Source organism: Magallana gigas, chromosome 5, assembly GCF_963853765.1.
Source record: "Magallana gigas chromosome 5, xbMagGiga1.1, whole genome shotgun sequence".
Classification (NCBI taxonomy): domain Eukaryota; kingdom Metazoa; phylum Mollusca; class Bivalvia; order Ostreida; family Ostreidae; genus Magallana; species Magallana gigas.
This window is the reverse complement of record NC_088857.1, coordinates 4872103-4891089: the sequence shown is the minus strand read 5'-3', so window position 1 is coordinate 4891089 and position 18987 is coordinate 4872103. Positions and strand designations below refer to the sequence as shown.

General features: G+C 37.1%; 3 protein-coding genes across 4 annotated transcripts; 1 reads left to right on the top strand and 2 right to left on the bottom strand.

Annotated features, from left to right (window-relative positions):
- Positions 1–633: 633 nt before the first annotated feature.
- LOC105323241 (uncharacterized) lies at positions 634–5540 on the bottom strand. The gene is made up of 5 exons (XM_011422280.4): positions 5245–5540; positions 4324–4456; positions 3933–4121; positions 3007–3165; positions 634–2268 (listed from the first exon to the last, which is right to left on the bottom strand). Exons 1-5 carry the CDS (start codon positions 5440–5442, stop codon positions 1361–1363), a joined length of 1587 nt encoding a protein of 528 aa, XP_011420582.3. The 5' UTR covers positions 5443–5540; the 3' UTR covers positions 634–1360.
- Positions 5541–5873: 333 nt separating this feature from the next.
- Positions 5874–12037, top strand: LOC105323242 (glycosyl hydrolase YngK). Of its 2 annotated transcripts, XM_011422281.4 has the most exons (3): positions 5874–5912; positions 7122–7180; positions 7299–12037. In XM_011422281.4, the coding sequence occupies exons 2-3, from the start codon at positions 7123–7125 to the stop codon at positions 8714–8716; spliced, it is 1476 nt and encodes a 491-aa protein (XP_011420583.4). In that variant the 5' UTR covers positions 5874–5912; position 7122; the 3' UTR covers positions 8717–12037. The 2 variants fall into 2 exon arrangements, with proteins under 2 accessions (XP_011420583.4, XP_019920813.3); XM_020065254.3 differs by lacking the exon at positions 5874–5912 and having other exon boundaries at positions 7027–7180.
- On the bottom strand, positions 9475–12612 carry LOC105323243 (uncharacterized). The gene is made up of 2 exons (XM_011422282.4): positions 12346–12612; positions 9475–11600 (listed from the first exon to the last, which is right to left on the bottom strand). The coding sequence occupies exons 1-2, from the start codon at positions 12395–12397 to the stop codon at positions 9475–9477; spliced, it is 2178 nt and encodes a 725-aa protein (XP_011420584.3). The 5' UTR covers positions 12398–12612.
- Positions 12613–18987: the final 6375 nt, after the last annotated feature.

Sequence of the window (18987 nt, the reverse complement as noted above, 5' to 3'; positions counted from 1 at the left end):
TTTTAAACTTCAAATTGAACAAGCTCCGTGATACAGGGTATTTTAAATGGAATGTTTGAAGTTAATTCTGATGTAAATAAACTCCAATTGCTTGCACATGTGGAACTAAGAATGCCTGAAAAAACTTCTATAGATTTAAACATTGGCCCATCAAGGATATCATGTATTTGACAATTCCTTTTATTCGCAGAGCTGGGTAACACTAGTAGACCAAAACTCCAATTAAAAATAAACGCTATTATAAATTACACTGAGAATATCTTGTTACTTTAATATCACTGGAAATAAACTTCAGTTAATCAGCTGAATTGTAATTTTTACAAATTTATTTCTACTCATCAAATTAATCTTGGATGTTATATATTTTTCATACTTTTAACATTCAGTCAACATATTATAAAATCCATCTTTATTTTTAAACCATAAGTAGTGTTTTCGAAAGTCTTTGTAATGAAAGAAAATGAATGAAACAATACACATTTTGAATGTCAGTAGTCTCTCTTGTCCTCTACTTGCTATTTAAATTTGAAGAGAAACGTGTTTTTAAAAATAAAGAATAAATTAAATAAATTAAATAATTACCCCTTAACAACCTTTGTTTTGTACTATACTGGAAAATATGAAATACATTTCATTGTCCAAACAAACAAACAAACAAAAAATTCAGGAATTATGAAAAATTCTCTCATTAAAGAAAAACAGATGTCCTTAATATTATTATATTATTGATTTTATTTGATATTGTTATTACTACATGTATTATTATTTATACAGATTGTTCTGAAAAAGTGATAATTTTCATTGTTTATGTCGTTGTCATTTTCTTAAATGCTTTATATATTCAATTAACTGGCTTTAAATCTAATGTATCTTCAAATCAACACTAAAATTTCATTTTGTCTAGTGCTAAATATACCTGTACCATGTTAATTCCTTAAAGTAAATCTTAGACATTTGAAAAAATAATTGACATTTCAGAAAATGCCCTCGTACATATACGGATATTTCAATTACATCGTGTATTGCGTACAATTGATAGGCATTCGTTCATGATGATCACAAAGATACCAACGATACCAATTAGACAAAATTCATTTTAAAAAAGTAAATGACAAGTAAACGACACACTTAGTAGTCGAGCCGCTGGATAATCATTACAGCAGTTAATCCATTTTATTCTTCTTTTCAAAATGGTATTTGTATTATATCACAGTTGGACATTATACTTATTACTAGATTCTCTGATATCAAGTAAAGATCAACAATTTTAACGTCCGCTTTGTTGCAGTGGTGAAAAAAGCCATTGAGAAGGATCTTCCTTATTTGACATTGAATGTGCATTTTGATAACTTAGTCGACCTTATTGCCGAGGCATATACCCTTCTGTAGCAAACTTACGGAGTTTTATAGCGTGTAATTTAGACATCCCGAATTCCCCTATCAGAACGCCATTATCTAGTTCCAACAGAAGAGCGCCGTCTATCTCATTCTCCAAAAACGCGCCTGCGTACTGATCAAGCCTCAGCACTTTCAGCCAATACTGGACGTCCGAAACAGACATGTGTGGTACCAACTCACGGCGCTGCGCTGACTGGTCAGGCGCCAGCAAGTCTTCAGTCAGAGATTTCTTTCTTCTTGGCCGAGGAGGTATTTTGTTTACATTAGCTTCGCTAGACCCAATAGTAGGTTTTTGTTCACTGTCAACTTTCCCTTCGCTCGTCAAGCCTGATTGTCTATCTCTCGAATGTTCGTGCTGACCAGATTCGTGATGTTGTTTCTCGTCCTGCGGTTGTACTTGGGTATCGGCCTTGGTGGCTGAAACACTTTTAATGGTTGGCTCTGTGGGTTGTTGCTCCTGTTTATCCTGCATATCATTTGATCTGAGTGATAATTTGCTCACCCGTCTCGAGATTTTAGTTTCATCGTCTCCATCTTTAGGAGGCTTTGGCAAAGGTCGTGAAGCGTACTGTCTAGTTGACTTACTACTGTCTGAAGCTGACAACTTGGCATCTTTCCAATCAACGTATCTCTGGTTAGGTCTTTTATCCCGTGACGTCATTCTGTCGATCGGCCTCTCTTTCATCACAGGGACGCCACTATGAGCATCCCAGAGTATGTCGTATATTTTGTCGGTTTGTTGTTTCATGTGTATGTCTTCGTAATGGTGTCCCATGGAGCCGCGTACATCTGCAATACTAAGGTAAGTCTGTGGAATGACATTGGATGTCTCAAACGACTTAAGACCGGTCTTCTTGTATACTGCAATATCTACAATAAAATTTACACGTGCAATTACACACATATGCTTTTTTTAGATGCATATACTGTAGTTTACAACTATCAAGATCATCAAAATGAAACGCAATTTGATCGTCTTTCGACGGGCAAGCAAGAAATATGGTCTGATTTCCATTATACCCAGCAGGCACATTAACATCATTTTATGTTTTTAAATCAACGCTGATATGGGAATGACGTTGAGTTTTCGAGTTTGTTCAACGTCGGGTCCTGTCTGCGATTTATAGTCGGATTTCGACGTTTAACTTGCGTTGAGAAGTTGATATATCACCTTATTACCGAGCAAGTAAATAATCTTTGATGAACTTTGATGAATGATATTATCGATGAACTTTTTTCGATTTGACCTGTTAGTGTAGACTGCTAAAGTTCTGGCATACATTGGCGTATATTGCTTATAATGTCATCATTCTTCAATTTCACCAAAGGTAAAACAACAATAGGTTCTTAAAATATCGAATTTATTGCAGGTAAATTTTTATGCTTTTTTCCTCTGTGATCATCATTTTGTATGTAGTCATCTTGCAATAAATACTCTCGGTCATTCAAGGAAAAGCGTGTAATACAAACAAAACACAACAAATCCTTGAGTATGAAATTGATCAAATAAGTGCTATTTCTATAGTTTATTGAAACAATAAAATGATTTTTTGATGATTCATGCGGGTTATGAGGGTGGCGACATTGCAGAAAAAAGACGTCACTGACCAGAATTTCCGAACTTGGCGGAATCGGACACTTTGGCGACAGACAGATGACTTAGATAGGAAGACCATGGGCCAGGGAAGCCCTGTATCCCGGTAACCAGGGACAGTCTAAGGTCCTCCAGGTAAAACGGTACCAACATCAGATCTGGGTAGATACAACCTGTAACACAGAAAAAAAGGCTACAACCTGTAACATAGAAAGGAAATACAACCTATAACACAGAAATTGGATACAACATGTAACACAGAAAGTGGATACAACCTGTAACACAGAAATTGGATACAACATGTAACACAAAAAGTGGATACAGCCTGTAACAGAAAGGGAATATAACATGTAACATCGAAAGTGGATACAACCTGTAATACGAAAGAGGATACACCATGTAACACAGAAAATGGATACAACATGATACACAAAAGTAAATACAACCTGTAACACTAAAAGTGAAAAAGAAACATGTAAATACAACCGATAAAACTAAAAAGTAAATACAAGAAGTAAAACTTAAAGGTAGATACAACCCGTAACACCAAACCCTACAGGTACTGGCTTTGTTAGAGTGATCTTGGTTACTATAAACGTTGTACTTTTGTAACTTCTGTATTACTTTTGGCTGCGTTATTATAGTTAGCGTTTTTGGCGGAACGCAACTCCCGCTAAATCAAGAACAAGTACATACAATATCTATAAATAACAAAATTTCGAAATTTTCTAAATCAAGTAAAGGATTAATTTTTGAAAACCCGATTTCCACCAAATTTCATTTACACTCAACATAATACGTTTACAGTTGTAATATGTAAATTATTATATATCAAAGCATAATTTGTGTTTCCTATGATCTATAACTTTACTGTTCTTAAAAAGGCCTTGAAAATAGGCACTATAACAATAGAATCTGCTCAATATAAGAAAATAGTTACTTTCTGTGATAGGATTCCCGACCAGGTACAGCTCATCGTATGTTCTCAGCAAACGTAACCGGATGTTGCTGGTTGCCATATTGGTTCCCTCGACTGACACCAGGTTAAATTGGTTTTTAGGAGAAAACTTGACATTACACGGTAGATTGCGCAGCCGCAAGATTTCAGCCAAAGGATATTCTCTGGAATCTGGAAAATATTACAATTTTCTGAAATATGAAGAGACTGTCCGACATTTTGATTCAGGGAGTTATTTTGGTTGATTGACTATTGATTCATATGAAAATGCCCAAAAATATGTTAAAATAGAAAAAAAAACCATATGATATACGTAATGTAAACTCTTCTATAGTGATGAGTCAATATAGTGACACTTTGATGAGTAACTCACCGGCCCCATGCTTGTCCATTATACAGAATCTTGCCCTGTAGGCTGTAGGGATGGAGATTTGCCTGACCCCCAGGCCAGACAAAACCTCTGCCACCACCCTCTGCTGTCTACCGCACCGCTGGATGTAGATCGTCTACCAAGAGTTTAAAGGTGAGGTGCTTTCTTCTTGCCAGGACATTTTATTGCAAAATCGTGATTTTTGAATCATATTTTGAAATGACAAGAATGATCGTTTATTTATAAAGTAGTGTTTTTGTGGGAAAAGCTAGGTAGAATTTCATTTTTTAATAAAGCTGCATAATTTTCTGCCCGTTTTTAAAAATATATTTCATACTACAGTTTTTTTCTAAAAAATATATTAAACGTATTGTTTAAATATAATATATCATAAACGTAAATATACATGTATACTTAGATTTAACTTAAAAAGCATTGTGTATCAACGAAGAAAATAAATCGAAAAAAAATACGGCTCATATTGCTTTTATGTTACAGAAAACTAAAATACGTTCATTTCTTGGTTTCTTAGCAGTATCGGTGATTGATCAAACATATCTCCAGACTTTTATTGGTTTAGTGGTATCTCAAAACACTTAAAACTAACACAAAAGATATTTATATATATACATTCTACTATTTAAGACATAGATACATAATTATGTAAAGACGTTAAAATTTGGTGAAAATGAAAGAGAGACAAAGATAAATAAAAAAAAACCCATGTAAACTGTATTATATCTTTCATTGTGAGATTTATGTGGATTATTAAAATGTATCTACATAATAATAAACTAGGTACATTGTATGTTTAATATTATTATCAAATTTGAAAAAATCGGTGAATTCGATTATTCATCTACTCTGCATTTATGAGGGTAATTTAAATGTCTCAGAAAATCAGCAATGATCCGGATATATTACCTCTCCATTTCCGATGATCTCTATTCCTATGTCGCCGAAAAAGCCCTGCGTAACAATGGCCACGCAGGGAAAACTGTCTCGATATTCCTGATAAAACTGGTCCACTTTGTATTCCTTGTCCGAGGCCGCAAATCGCCACCCCGTCGTCTTCGCAGCCCGAGGTATGGTTGTGCAGAGTTCCGTATTTTCAGAACTCATGACCAATTTTTCAAAATCTATTCGTAATCCGGAAGTTAAAAAATACCATGCAACCTTGTTACACAATCAGATAGATAACTAAAAAATGGCGTAATCGATAAAAAGGTCCTGATAAGTATGCAGGGTACATACATAAAAGGCATTATGATAGCGTTATATTGCTTTAAAAATGAGAGAGAGAAAGAGAGAGAGAGAGAGAGAGAGAGAGAGAGAGAGAGAGAGTTAATATATGAGATTTTCTGATTAAACTAATTAGGTTTAAATGCTAAAAAATTAATATTAATGGAAAATGTATTCTACTCCTGTATTGTACTTTTGAATTTGATTTTGATTTTCTTCACACACCTTTACTATGATACATATGATTACTGTGTGTTATAAGAGAAGGATATTGTGCCTAACTTTTCCGTTTCTTATCTTATCATGGTTATATCGGAAAGGAAGATATTCCAGGTAGTACGCTCTACAAGGTAAGAATTAATGAAGTATTTCTGTGTATTGTGTAGAAAAAAACAATATTTGAAGATAAAATAATCTCCTTTATTGTGCAATTGAATAAGTGTTATTGACTCCTGAATGAAGATGGATAGTCGAGAAAAGTACATAAGTTAAAAAAAACAAGAAGGAATATTCTCAAAGCTTTGTGTTTGATTTCATTTATCGTCATTGTGAAACGCATCATGTTATGAAATAGTCAAATATAAGGAAAAATTGTTATACTTCAGTTTTGTTTTTAATGTTATTATTATAGATACTATAAACTTGCTTGTCGATAAAGGTGATCATTTTTATTCACACCCCCTCAAAAAAATATTTCTTATATCGTCGCCAGAAGGTATTATTTTGGAAATGGACTTTGCACAAAACTGAATTCGTGAATTCTATGTTGAGCTGAGGGAATTACGGCGATCTGTTATCAAATCCTTTCTTGATATTGGTTTGTTTCTTCATATATCAAAACAAATATTAACTGTGTTTTCGGGCAACATTGATCATATTAGCTCCCTTGGGACGAATATTTTGTCCTCCGCTTTGCGTCGGGCAATATTTCGTCCCTCGGGGGCTAATAAGACCAATGTTGCCCTAAACCTCAGTCAAAATTTGTATAATATAATTATGTTTTCCACTTTTTTATCATACGCCTGAAAAGTTGCATAAAATATTATGAAGTATATAGTTACATGTGTATGAATGTCTAGCAGCACTTAGATTTACCCCCTCTCTCTCTCTCTCTCTCTCTCTCTCTCTCTCTCTCTCTCTCTCTCTCTCTCTCTCTCTCTCTCTCTCTCTCTCTCTCTCTCTCTCATATTTGTATATATAAAACCACGCCAAAACTCTGTATGGCCTATTTACATGACTGTAGTACATACGGCGACATTAACTCACTTCTCCGACATTCTAGGAGAGGTTCCTTCCCTTTACACTAGTACTGACATTTTACCAAGGTAGTGTACATTACGATAGACAACACTATTTTTTGTTAATCCCTAAAAGACCCTTAGACCCCGACACCTACTCCAAGATACAGTTTTAAAACATAGGATATGAAGGAGAGAAAACATACAATAGGAAGTACTCAAATGTATAACGTTCATTATGAATAATGGACAACAGGAAGTAAATACACGTGTCAGAGATTTCATAAAGCATTTTTTAGATTGTTTTTTTTTCCTCAACAGAATGCTGGCTAAACTGATCGGCTTTGTTCTGGGAATGTCTGTCTGTCGGGCAGTTCAAGGTTTGTATATATCATATGAATGCTAAATACATGTACATGTATATTAACCATTTCACCTTTAATGCTTTTAATACACCTTTATGATTCGTTGTTTGTATTTCTGTACTTCGGTTTACAGACGGCTCGCCTTGGCCGGTGCGGGAGTTTCGGGGGGCCTGGATCGCCACGGTCGCGAACATAGACTGGCCGTCCTCCCACTCACTGACCACCGACCAGCAGAAAAACGAGTTGAACTCCATGCTGGACAGGCTGCAGAGCCAAAACTTTAACGCAATCGTCTTACAAGTAAGGACTTCCGGTGACGCTTTGTACAATTCTTCTTTGGAGCCGTGGAGTTATTATCTCACCGGACGACAAGGGAGAGCACCAAGCCCCTATTACGATCCCTTAGAATTCACTGTTCAGGAGGCACACAGGAGGAACATGGAGGTTCACGCTTGGTTTAACCCTTACAGAGCCCGGAGTGGTAGTAACTCAACCTCAGGCTTGGCACCAAACCATATGGCTAACAGGTTTCCACGTTATACATACGCCTATGGTGGTAACCTATGGATGGACCCAGGGGCCAAAGTTGTTCAGGATTTCATCCTGTCTGTATTCAGGGATGTGGTCACGCGGTACGATATCGACGGGCTACATATGGATGACTACTTTTACCCTTACCCGGTATCTGGAGTAGAGTTTCCGGACTCCCATACGTACTTGGCGTACGTTTCCGGGGGAGGTCGTCTGTCCCTTGCGGACTGGAGAAGGGACAGTGTCAACACCCTAGTTCACGGATTATACTCTCTAGTGAAATCCATCAAACCGCACGTTAAGGTTGGCATCAGTCCTTTTGGAATCTGGAAACCTGGACACCCCCATACAATCCACGGACTCTCGAGTTTTGACTCATTGTACGCTGATTCCAAGAAATGGCTTGAGCTTGGATGGGTGGATTACCTATCCCCACAGCTCTACTGGGAAATAGATCCACCGCAACAGAGTTATCCAGCACTGCTAGACTGGTGGTTACAACAAAACAAGATGAACCGCCATCTATATACCGGAAACTACGCCAGCGCCATCGTGGTTAAATCATGGCCAGTCAATGAGCTCGTCCGACAAGTTCAATTGTCACGTGACCGGCGTGATCAACTGAGTCTGGGAAACGTTTTCTTCAGTGCAAAAACATTTTCGCACAATACTCATAGAATAGGCGACACTTTTAAATCAGGCGAATACTCGACACCCGCCTTACAACCGGAAATGACGTGGCTTACCGCACCCGCTCCTTCATCACCACAAAACGTTCGCGCGAGCGCAGACTTTAAGCTTTACTGGTCCTCTGATTCGTTTCACACCGTGAGGTCCTGGGCTGTGTATGCCCTGAGGGCTGATGTGTGGGAACTAGTTCACGTGTTAAACAGGGACACGATGGAAGTCGGGGTACAGGGCGGCTACTACGCCGTGAGGGGCGTGAACCGCCTGGGGAAGGAGAGTGATGCCGTGACTGTGCATGTAGATGACATTTACGTGGGAGTGGTAGGGAAATAAGGCTAGGCGGCTTTATTCCAGAACGATACACAAAAATCATCAATACCTCTTCATTCAATTCAAAGATTGTGTCCAAAGAAGCAGTAATATAATCGTATTCGATTTATTAGTCACATAATTGATTGCATTACCCATTATTGACAGTTGTAAAGGTTTTAAGATTAATAAATTTCCGCTTGGTATATAACATTGACAGCAGAGAAATCAAATGTCACGAAGTGGAATACAGACAAGAACTTTTGACGCTCCTAGACGTGTAGCAATTCCTCTGACATGTGTTGTCTTGTGTGCTACTCTAAACTATGTCAGGAGCTTTGTGAAATTGATAACTTAAAACTCATATTGTAAAACTAATTTTATTTGTAACAATCCCATAAATTAATGAAAACAACTATATACAACGACAGAAGTCAGTCAAGAATCGAAACGACATTAATGACTTAGTTTGTAACAATATATACGTAGTTACATAAAATGTTTAACGAGTTATACGAATGCTGAACACATCCGATAATAATACTCTTATATGTTACAAGTACACACTTAAATACGGGTAACTCATAACTAACGTTAACACGCATTTTAACAATGGACGGTAAATCTCTTCTGCAATGTATCTCTAAAAACTAAGCACGTAATGAAATCCGGATCATTTCGCCGCCATTGAAACAATTGGTAAGATTCACTGGTTAGAAATGGTCACGTAGTTACAGTTCTGTTTCCTTCGTTGGTGACGATTGGATTTAGGTTGGTATGAACTACCGTCTTCCTAGACCTTGTTGTATTGGATCTACCATCTCATTAATCCACGCACTAGCTGGAATATCAGCCCCACCCCTTGCAGGCGACCCCTGGGGATTTCCGGGGGATCTAGTGAGTTCTTGTTGAATAGGCGATACCATGTTTTCGAGCCAGTTATTAAAATTGACTTCTCCCCCAACCCCATTCGGCGAAGGCACATTGTTAAAATTTTGAATCACATTCAAGTGTTGTGGCATATTATTTACCAACTGTTGAGGAATTGCGTTTGTTTGTTGCACAGGGTTCGAACCATCTTCGAGTTGGTGCTGAATCTGTGTCGCAAGAGAATCTAACCACTGAGTAAATCCACCGTTAGATCCCGCTGCATTATTCTGAGTTGTAGCCGCTGGGTTTACAGGGTTCTGGGCAGCAGTATTCATTCGAGACGGGTCCATGTTCTGGAAAAGAAGATTAGAATTCGGCGTTTGTGGTGTTGCTCGATTTGATGGAGCACCTTGGGGCGTCATTTGTCCCGGTGCTTGTCCTGCAGCAAGACGTTGTCGTTGAAGAGCCATTTGCTGTAGCCATTGCTGGAAAAATGCCTGATTAGGAATTCTTGGCTGCTGTGTTTGGGGATTCTGTTGTTGGCCGATATTTAACACTTGCTGAGCTGGAGGAGTCAACTGGTTTCTCTGAATCTGGTTAAGATTAGGCTGCTGCCGACTGCCGGACTGTGAAGGTGAAACCTCTCCAAGAACCTCCTGAATGGGCATCGCCATCTGGTCCATCCACTGGTTGATCTCGGCCTGTACTGTGGGAGTGACGGGTGGAACCGAGGGCTCACCATTTGCTGGACCCGCCTGGTTGGCTTGCATAGTCATTCCAGGAATTGTATTTTGTTGGTTTGCTGCTGGATTGAAAAATGGAAACGGCATCATGGCTCGTAAGTGTGGAGGCAAATGTTGTAAATTTGGAGCGTTGTTTCTCTGTGGAGTATTCTGTGCAGCAGCATTTGGTGCATTCGGTGCTGGGCTAGGAGTTGGGGCATTAAGACTATTTAGTCTTGCTTGTTGTAACAGGAACATTGGCAGCAGAGGGTGAATACCGTTTATAGCTTGTCGCTGTCGATTTGACGACTGTGTATCGCCATTCTGTCTATTGTTATTCTGTGAGCCTTGTTGTACGACCTGCGTGAACGGAGAACCTGCCAGGGCGTGGAGAGGGGGGAGGAACGGCGTCTGTGGAGGTCTGTTCGGTTGGTTGTTGTTAGGTTGCTGATTTCGAGATTGAGATCCAATTCGGTTCAGCGCATGGAAGAGTAAATGAATATTCTGACGCGCTTGCCTTCCGGACCGAGTGCCATGTGTGGGCGCCGGTGTGCTCATCGGTTTGGTTGGCGCCGGTGTGACAGGTGGTTTTACAGGGACACTTTTCTGAGATTTTTCGTTTTTATTTGATTTTGGCTCGGTGTCACTAATAACGTTCTCTCTAAAAGGTTCAAGCGGAAAAAGAATATGTGCGTTTTGCTGGTTTTCAACTGGCTGAATTTTGGAGGGTGGTTTTTCAGAAGGGTCGGTTGATCTGGATCTTTCCCCGGTGCGAGCTCGAGATCCTGTCGACGGGGACCGATTCCGCGATGACCCAGATCGTTGACGTGCTGGGGGGTCTACACGTGTCCGTCGACGAGTTGGGGGGTCTATACGTGTCCCTCGCACACCTTGCCGCCCAGTCCGCACCACTCGTCGTTCATTTGGTGCAAAGAAAGGGGAGTCTGGGTCAGGAGAGGATCGGCCATTAGGAGTGGATCGTGGCGAAGCTGGCCGTGGTCTATCTGTTCTCTGTTCGGTATCCCTTGTTGAGGTAGGGGGTGAATTGTTGCTTTCTCTTTGACTATTAGTTTCAGCTATGGAGAGGAGTATCCTATTTCCTTCCAATCCCTCCCGAGGAGGTTCCAAATCAGTACAGATGTTTCTCGGACAAAACGGACAGCGTCGTCCATTTACCATTATAATGCGAGGCTGGGCACAGCCCTCTGGGACAGGAGCGCAGCGTAGCGGCGGACAGACCGGGTCCACTTCCGGTCCTATTCGGCGGAACTCGTGTCGAACAAAATTTGGAGGGAAAAATATTGCAGGTATCTGGCCTAAAATAAAAAAAAATATATCCAAATTACGAGAACATCTACAAATATTTTGGTATGCAAAACATGACTCGCTTTTCATTTTTAATTTGTCGAATTGAGTGAATTGACCGTAGTGAAGAGATAAACAAGTTTTGAAATGTCATGCCATGAATCATCTGTGATTTTTATTTCTCCCGCTAATGAAGTAAATGTCAGAGATGGGTCAGGAAACGATGAATTTCATATTCAACACACCGAGAAATCATGTGCACAAAACTCTTATCAGACAAAATTAGCGGTAATTACTGTAATATATTCTAGACATGAAGGAAGTGATACTAATTACAGTTCCAAGTAAAAATTTAATTTTTTTTTAACTTAACAGATCTAGCTAGACAACCAGTTCTATATATGTGCTCCTAAAAAGATGAATAAAGACATTTATGGTCCATTCGATTCATCATGAGTTTGTTAATTGCTGCTATAACTTTGATCGCCCTAACTATGAAATGAAAACATATTTGTCGCTTGCAATAGACAGTTTTATGAATTTGGAAAAGATTTTTTTTTCGTTCGTTTGATATGCTGATTTCCAATTTCTTACGAATATCGATGAACTGCTAATATTTTTTACAATCTCTCCATTATGAATAAAAAAATGATATCGAATTTTTGATTTACTTAATATTATGAACAAAGAGCAAATTCCAGGAAAAAAATTGCAATTAATATTTCAACATTTTTGATGTAGATAATTCATACTTACATTTTATGATATGAAAGATTGAAAATAAAATCCATATAATCAAGTTCTTCATCCCAAAATTGTAACTTGTATTTCCTCGGCAAATTCCAGATGCTCTCAACACGTCAGCCTATAACCGCCCGAGATCTTAATTAACGGTAAATAGAAATGATATTAATTGCCCCGGTGTTAAAAATACCGGAGTCATTCAAGTGGAGAGCGCGATTGTCAAATCAATTGAGAACATTATTACATTCAATTTTTTTTTTAAACATTGGTCGCCCAGAAGACATACTGAATGTTTTAACTGCCAGTCGATGAGGGATTATGATAGTAATGGAAAAAACATTTAATCGCGTCGTCAAAGGATGATTTATCATATTTGATAATTATCCGATTAGCATGATTAACACCATGAATTGATTGCAGACTACTTTTTTTTCTTTTTGTCATAAATGATTTTTCCCCCAGTTTTCTAATTTACATATTAGACTTATAAAATTAGCAAAAAATCATTTTTCATATCAATTGAAAATTACATATTATCTCCGAAATACTTGTTGTTTTGTTCACAAGATAGATTTTAATTCTTCTATGATACACAGACATCTTTTAAAAAGGTCTCTTTTTTATAATACTATGAAAAATATATAAAATACTAAACCTTGAAAATTATCAGAAAAATAAAATCATGGAAGGTTTTGAACAAGTTGAAAAATAAACCATAAAAACCAGTCAAACAAATATGGGAGACAAACAATACGGCTCTGTTACTTTGAATATTCTAAGTTTGGTTTTTAACTTCCATAAGAAAACTGCAAAAAATACATTTCACTTCGTCAACATACTTTGTACAATGTTTGCACCGCCTATATATGACTCGGATATTAATTATACAAGTGTATTGCAAAAACGGATATTATTAAACAAATATAATGCAAAAAACTAAGGTTTCGTAATCATTCTGCATAATTCGGGGGCATGAGATGAAACGCTTGCTGCATCACAATGAATGATTCATTGATAAACAGGTGATGTAAGATGATGCACAACAATAAGAATATATAATTTCAAGGGTGGATCCAGGAGGAATTTTCGCGGGGGTGGGGTGGTCCGAGGGAGGTCGGTTTTTTAGAGGTGGTAGAGGGAAAGCGCAAGTGCAATGTTGTGTGGCTTTATTATATGGAATTGATAACATCGTTGCTTATTGTTTATACTGATAGATACAATTGTTATACTTTCATGTTAAATACTGAAATCTGATTGGTTAAGACGCAGTTAATAATATTTTCTATTACCCTCAGCGTTAGCAACGCACTTAGCAACGGGTAACATTAAAAAATGTTACATGCGCGAAAATTATGCGCTTACGGTTCGCTGTAGAATTCACGTTATTCCTATATAAAAGCAGTAAAATTTTCTTAAGAATTAAGACATTCAGTATAACAAAATAAATAGTGCTTGTTTGGGAGGATAACAGTAACTGTTGAAATTGACACCCCTCGAAAACCATTGTCAACCTCCGCTTCGCGTCGGTTGACAATGGTTTTCTCGGGGTGTCAATTTCAGCTGTTACCCTCCCAAACAGGCACTATTTATATAATATCACCTCCAATTCCTATCTCAAAGTATTTCTGTATCCGGCTATATTTTCCACTCTTTTGCTTGTTTATATTTTTAGTTATCGCCAAGTATATACTCAAGATCAGAATGGAGATAAACGAAAGTGAAAAACAGCTCTGTGATCTTTGAGAGTTCAAATCTGTGTAAATCAATTATTGTAATTAGGTTGACACCAATTAGAACTGAATTTTTTTGTCCTTGTGCTATGTTTGGATGCACGTCCTACTTTGATGAAACGAGCTAAAAAATATATAGAAATATCCTCAGCTTCCGCAATAGGTCATGTAAGCCACAAAAGGTCAAACCATCATATCCCGTAAATAGGTCCTCATTTAGAATATCTTAATATATGAAAACATTTTAAATGAGCTGTAAATAGAAAACATAACACGAGTGGCCGGAATATTAATTAGGATGGGTTTTCCCCTTAACGATTCTTAAAAACGAGTTTTTTCCTGCGTCTGCTGGTTGAAAACAAACATGTTGGACAGCATGGCGAGGAGCAGTAGAGGCGTAGCTAGAACAAGTGATATGTATCCAGTCTGGGGCCACATACTTTCCCCGTTAGGTGGGGGTGGCATGAAGCAAATTTTCAAGCGGCTGATGATTTTTTACAGAGATTTTCTGAGCTGAGATTGAGCACTGTTAAAATCATTGTTACCGACTGAACGAATCAACTTTGCTTTGAATTGTTTATATTATTACTTTAAAAAATACAAACCGTATTTTAATATGCCTAGGAGCATCGATTGATCGATACAATCAGATGCAAAGTGGATTGACGGATTAGCGGAGACATTTCATAGAAATTTTATCGCAAGAAATATCAAACAAATCTGATGTTAAAACCAATGCATCCATGTTTCCAGACTTTTGTTGAAATGGCTTTACATATACACAAGAATTAGAGATAATACATTTAAAGGAATCTAAAAAGTCGCCAGAAAGCCTTCAACTTTGTTTAAGGTGGCTAGACACACCATTATATATTTTTTATTGATTTACATAGAATGCTTTTTTTCAATGTATGATTTTAGAAATAAGAGACCGATACTAGATTTTAATCATTGTGTATGAATTATTTTCGGTTTTTTTTTTTAGAGAGAAGCTGGAAATGTTGTTTTGGCTTTATGCTGCAAAGAGGACATGTAGAAAGATTTATATATAAAAATCTTGCTATGTGATAAACGACACACATCTTTTTTTTTATTAAGTGTCGGGGGGGGGGGGGGCATTGCGCTTATTGAATAAATCAGAACTTGGACCTATCAGAGATTTAAGGACGCTAGACCTAAGTGCCGGGTCATTGCGGTGGCCAATGGTTTTGCAAACATCTCCAAAACCAAGACATTGATTATTTCTCTTTGTTTTCTAGACGATATCAAGTTCAAAGTTATAGAGCTCAAATACTTGCATCGTCTGGTCTGGATAGTTGAATTTAACAAAACTTATTCATCACATAATATCAACAATAAAATTCAAAACATACAGGAATTAACATAAGTTTGACAAGGGAATACAAGAAATTGTACAACTGACATTACTGAAGAATACACAATCCTTTTGATATGTACATATCAAAATCAGAGTTTAGGAAGGAGCAAGTTCAGTGACGGGTGTGTTGTTAAAAAATAAAGAGTCTGCCGAATTTATGCGTCCTTTGTATGTAAAAAAAAAAGCATAATACAATGTCTGTAAAAGTTAAATTCACATAAATTGTTACTGGTGTAAACAATCATGATCTCATAATAGTATCTTAATCGTCCAAACAATGCAAAGTGACATGTAAACGAAGGAATTTTAACTCTGTGTTATAATATAATTAGCATTCATAGATATGCATTTGTCAAATGACATTCAACATTTAAGCGTTGTTTGAACCAGGAAATACACGTCACGGGATCCAAACTGTACAGTTGACAGAGTTTGATCTACTCGCCGCCCCTCCTTTTCGCCAGGGACGGTGTTTATAGTCTTATAAATGTCGTACATATGTTCCAAGCTTAATAAATAAAGGTCCAAAATAATGCATCCTTTTATAGCGGCGTTTGAAGAGAGTCTCTGTCTGATAAAAAAGGGTCAAACGTGTCCGTCCCCTGGCGAGCGATGTTAACGAAATACTTGCGTCAGCAAAGACGGGAAATGCCGTTGTCATTCATTCATGTGTGAACAACAGTGAGACACTTTGATGAAGTTTTTAAATGTTTGCGCAGTGTCAGAGTTGTACGATGACAGTGGGAGGATCATCAAGTCCAGCACAGATGTTTGTGGTCTGTCAGAAAATAATATCGCCCCAGATAGGTTCTTAATCAGATAGAACGTATTGTCGATTTGGTGAGGGGATGCAAACAATCGAGTTGTTGTATAGGTATTCAATAAACAAACAATCCAATTGTTCTCTGTATCATAATTAAACATAAAATGAGTGGGATAGGGTTTACGTTTCTTAAAACTGGCAAATAATTCTATCATAAAACGACCCAATCAAGATCAAAGGACTGATCTGATCAGATGTAAACATCATCAGATCCGTTTAACGAAATGACCAAGTATTTTCGCCTAGTGTTGTAAACATTACTTGTTGTGCAAATTAAAAAATCAAGACTATTTTGCTGGTCACTTGAAAACAATCTTTTGCCTGAAAAAAAAATAGACAAAAAATGTGGAACTTGTCGCTAAAAGTTGTTGATTTTATTTTATTCAAAAGTGAAAACTTCAACTTTTCTTTTAAGCAACTGTGAATTGTTTGTGTGCTGTGAGATTTGTAATACATTAATTTTTTCGAATAATAAAAGTAGAACAGTTGTATAAGATAACAGTATTGAGTTTATAAAATCAACTGTCAAGGAAACCATAATCATCCTTTGATTTAATTCATGATTTTAAAAAAGGCGAGGAATGTAATGACATGTATAATATTTAACCACTATTATTTCAGGGACAACAAGCATTCTGAGAGTATTGCAAAAGCAATACACGTCCCCTACCGGTTTGTATTATTCTACGTAAGCTTCCAAGCACACAACTATTTCAGAACTATTGTAAACGAGATGCCATGCTTTAACCAGAGATAAAAGAACAGACTCTGAGGAAATTCAAACTATAACGTTATAGTTTATATAGAAGTTAAATACAAAGTCGGTAAAATAATACTCTTTATTTTATCTCATGTAATTTCGCCAAGTCCATTAGGTATTCGCCGGTAAAAATTTCTGAAAACGATGCACTGTTATGCACAATATCATTTCTTACCGTCTTCTGTACCCCGAATCAAACCAAACAGTTAAACAGCCGAACCCGACAACGAACCCGATTGTGATAATACATAAAAACCTGCCGATTAAATTTACAACACAATGTATGACACTATTTTACAGAATTTATTTTTTTGTTAGAAATGATAAAGGGAATGGTAAAAGTAACGCACGATATTATTTCTAACTACACAGTGGCCTCGTTTATTCAATACACACCGAACCCGATAACGAACCCGAACATTAAAAAATTGGAACATAAAAAAATTAATTTTCTCGAAAATATGTCAACCAAACGCTATAAAAGTGTAAACTTGATCTGTAGTTTGACATTTTGAAGCTGTTCAGTAAGTTTCATATTATTCCTCAAATGCATTAAGGAAACAAGTGTGGAAAACTGAAGTGGGACAGACAGACGGACGGACGGACAGACAGACGGACGGACTGACGGACGCAGAGGAAAGCTATAGTCCCCTCCGGTGAAACCGGTAGGGGACTAATAACCTCATCTACCTCTTTAGATACATGCACTTTTGTAAAATAATTTCTTCGGAGAAAATGATTTTCCTTAGGACACCGGGTATATAGAGAAATATGTACGTATACGACAAATGGAATCTTATTCCTCTATGAGAGCATTTTTCTGCAGGAATTCCATTACTGGAAGTTTTTTTCCAAAGGAAAAATTTAAATTTTCTTGCGGATTTAAGATCATAAAGGATTTTTTTTATTCGCATTAGAATTCAATTTTCCTTTGTAAGTCATTTTATTAGTCCCCTACCGGTTTCACCGGAGGGGACTATAGCTTTCCTCTGCGTCTGTCAGTCCGTCTGTCCGTCCGTCCGTCCGTCTGTCTGTCCGTCCGTCAGTCCGTCTGTCTGTCCCACTTCAGTTTTCCACACTTTTTTTCTTTATGCATTTGAGGAATAATATGAAACTTGCTGAACAGCTTCAAAATGTCAAACTACAGATCAAGTTTACACTTTTGTAGCGTCTGATTGACATATTTTCGAGAAAATTAATTTTTTATATTCCAATTTTTTAATGTTCGGGTTCGTTATCGGTTTCGGTGTGTAACTGAATAAACGAGGTCAGTATGTAGTCAGTAATAATATCGTGCGTTATTTGTACCATTCCTTTTCCTGTACCATTCCTTTTATCATTTCTAACAAACAAATAAATTCTATAAAATAGTGTCAAGCATTGTGTTGTCAATTTAATCGGCAGGGTTTTTTTTGTATTATTATTACAATCGGGTTCGTTGTCGGGTTGGGCTGTTTAACTGTTTGGTTTGATTCAGGGTACAGAAGACGGTAAGAAATGATATTGTGCATAACAGTGCATTGTTTTTACCAGCGAATACAGAATAGACTTGGCGAAATTACAGGAGATGAAATAAAGAGTATTATTTTACCTATTTTGTATTTAATTTCTAAATCAACTATATAGATTTAATTTCCCCTGTTCTTTTATCTCTGATTAAAGCATGACATCTCGTTTACAATAGCTCTAAAATAGCTGTGTGCTTGGAAGCTTTCATAGAAGAATACAAACCGGTAGGGGACGTGTATTGCTTATGCAATACTCTCAGAATGCTTGTTCTAGTAAGTTTTTATTGATCTAAATTCGTTTTTATTCTAAATAACCATAGGAAATCATTTTTCCTACAACAATTGAATTACTTTCCTTACAATAATTGTCATTAAGGTTAGAATACCTAGCAGGTGAGAGTCGCCAATATCAAAAGTGGTTATTAACTCTTCAAAAAACGGTCTACCATCTGATT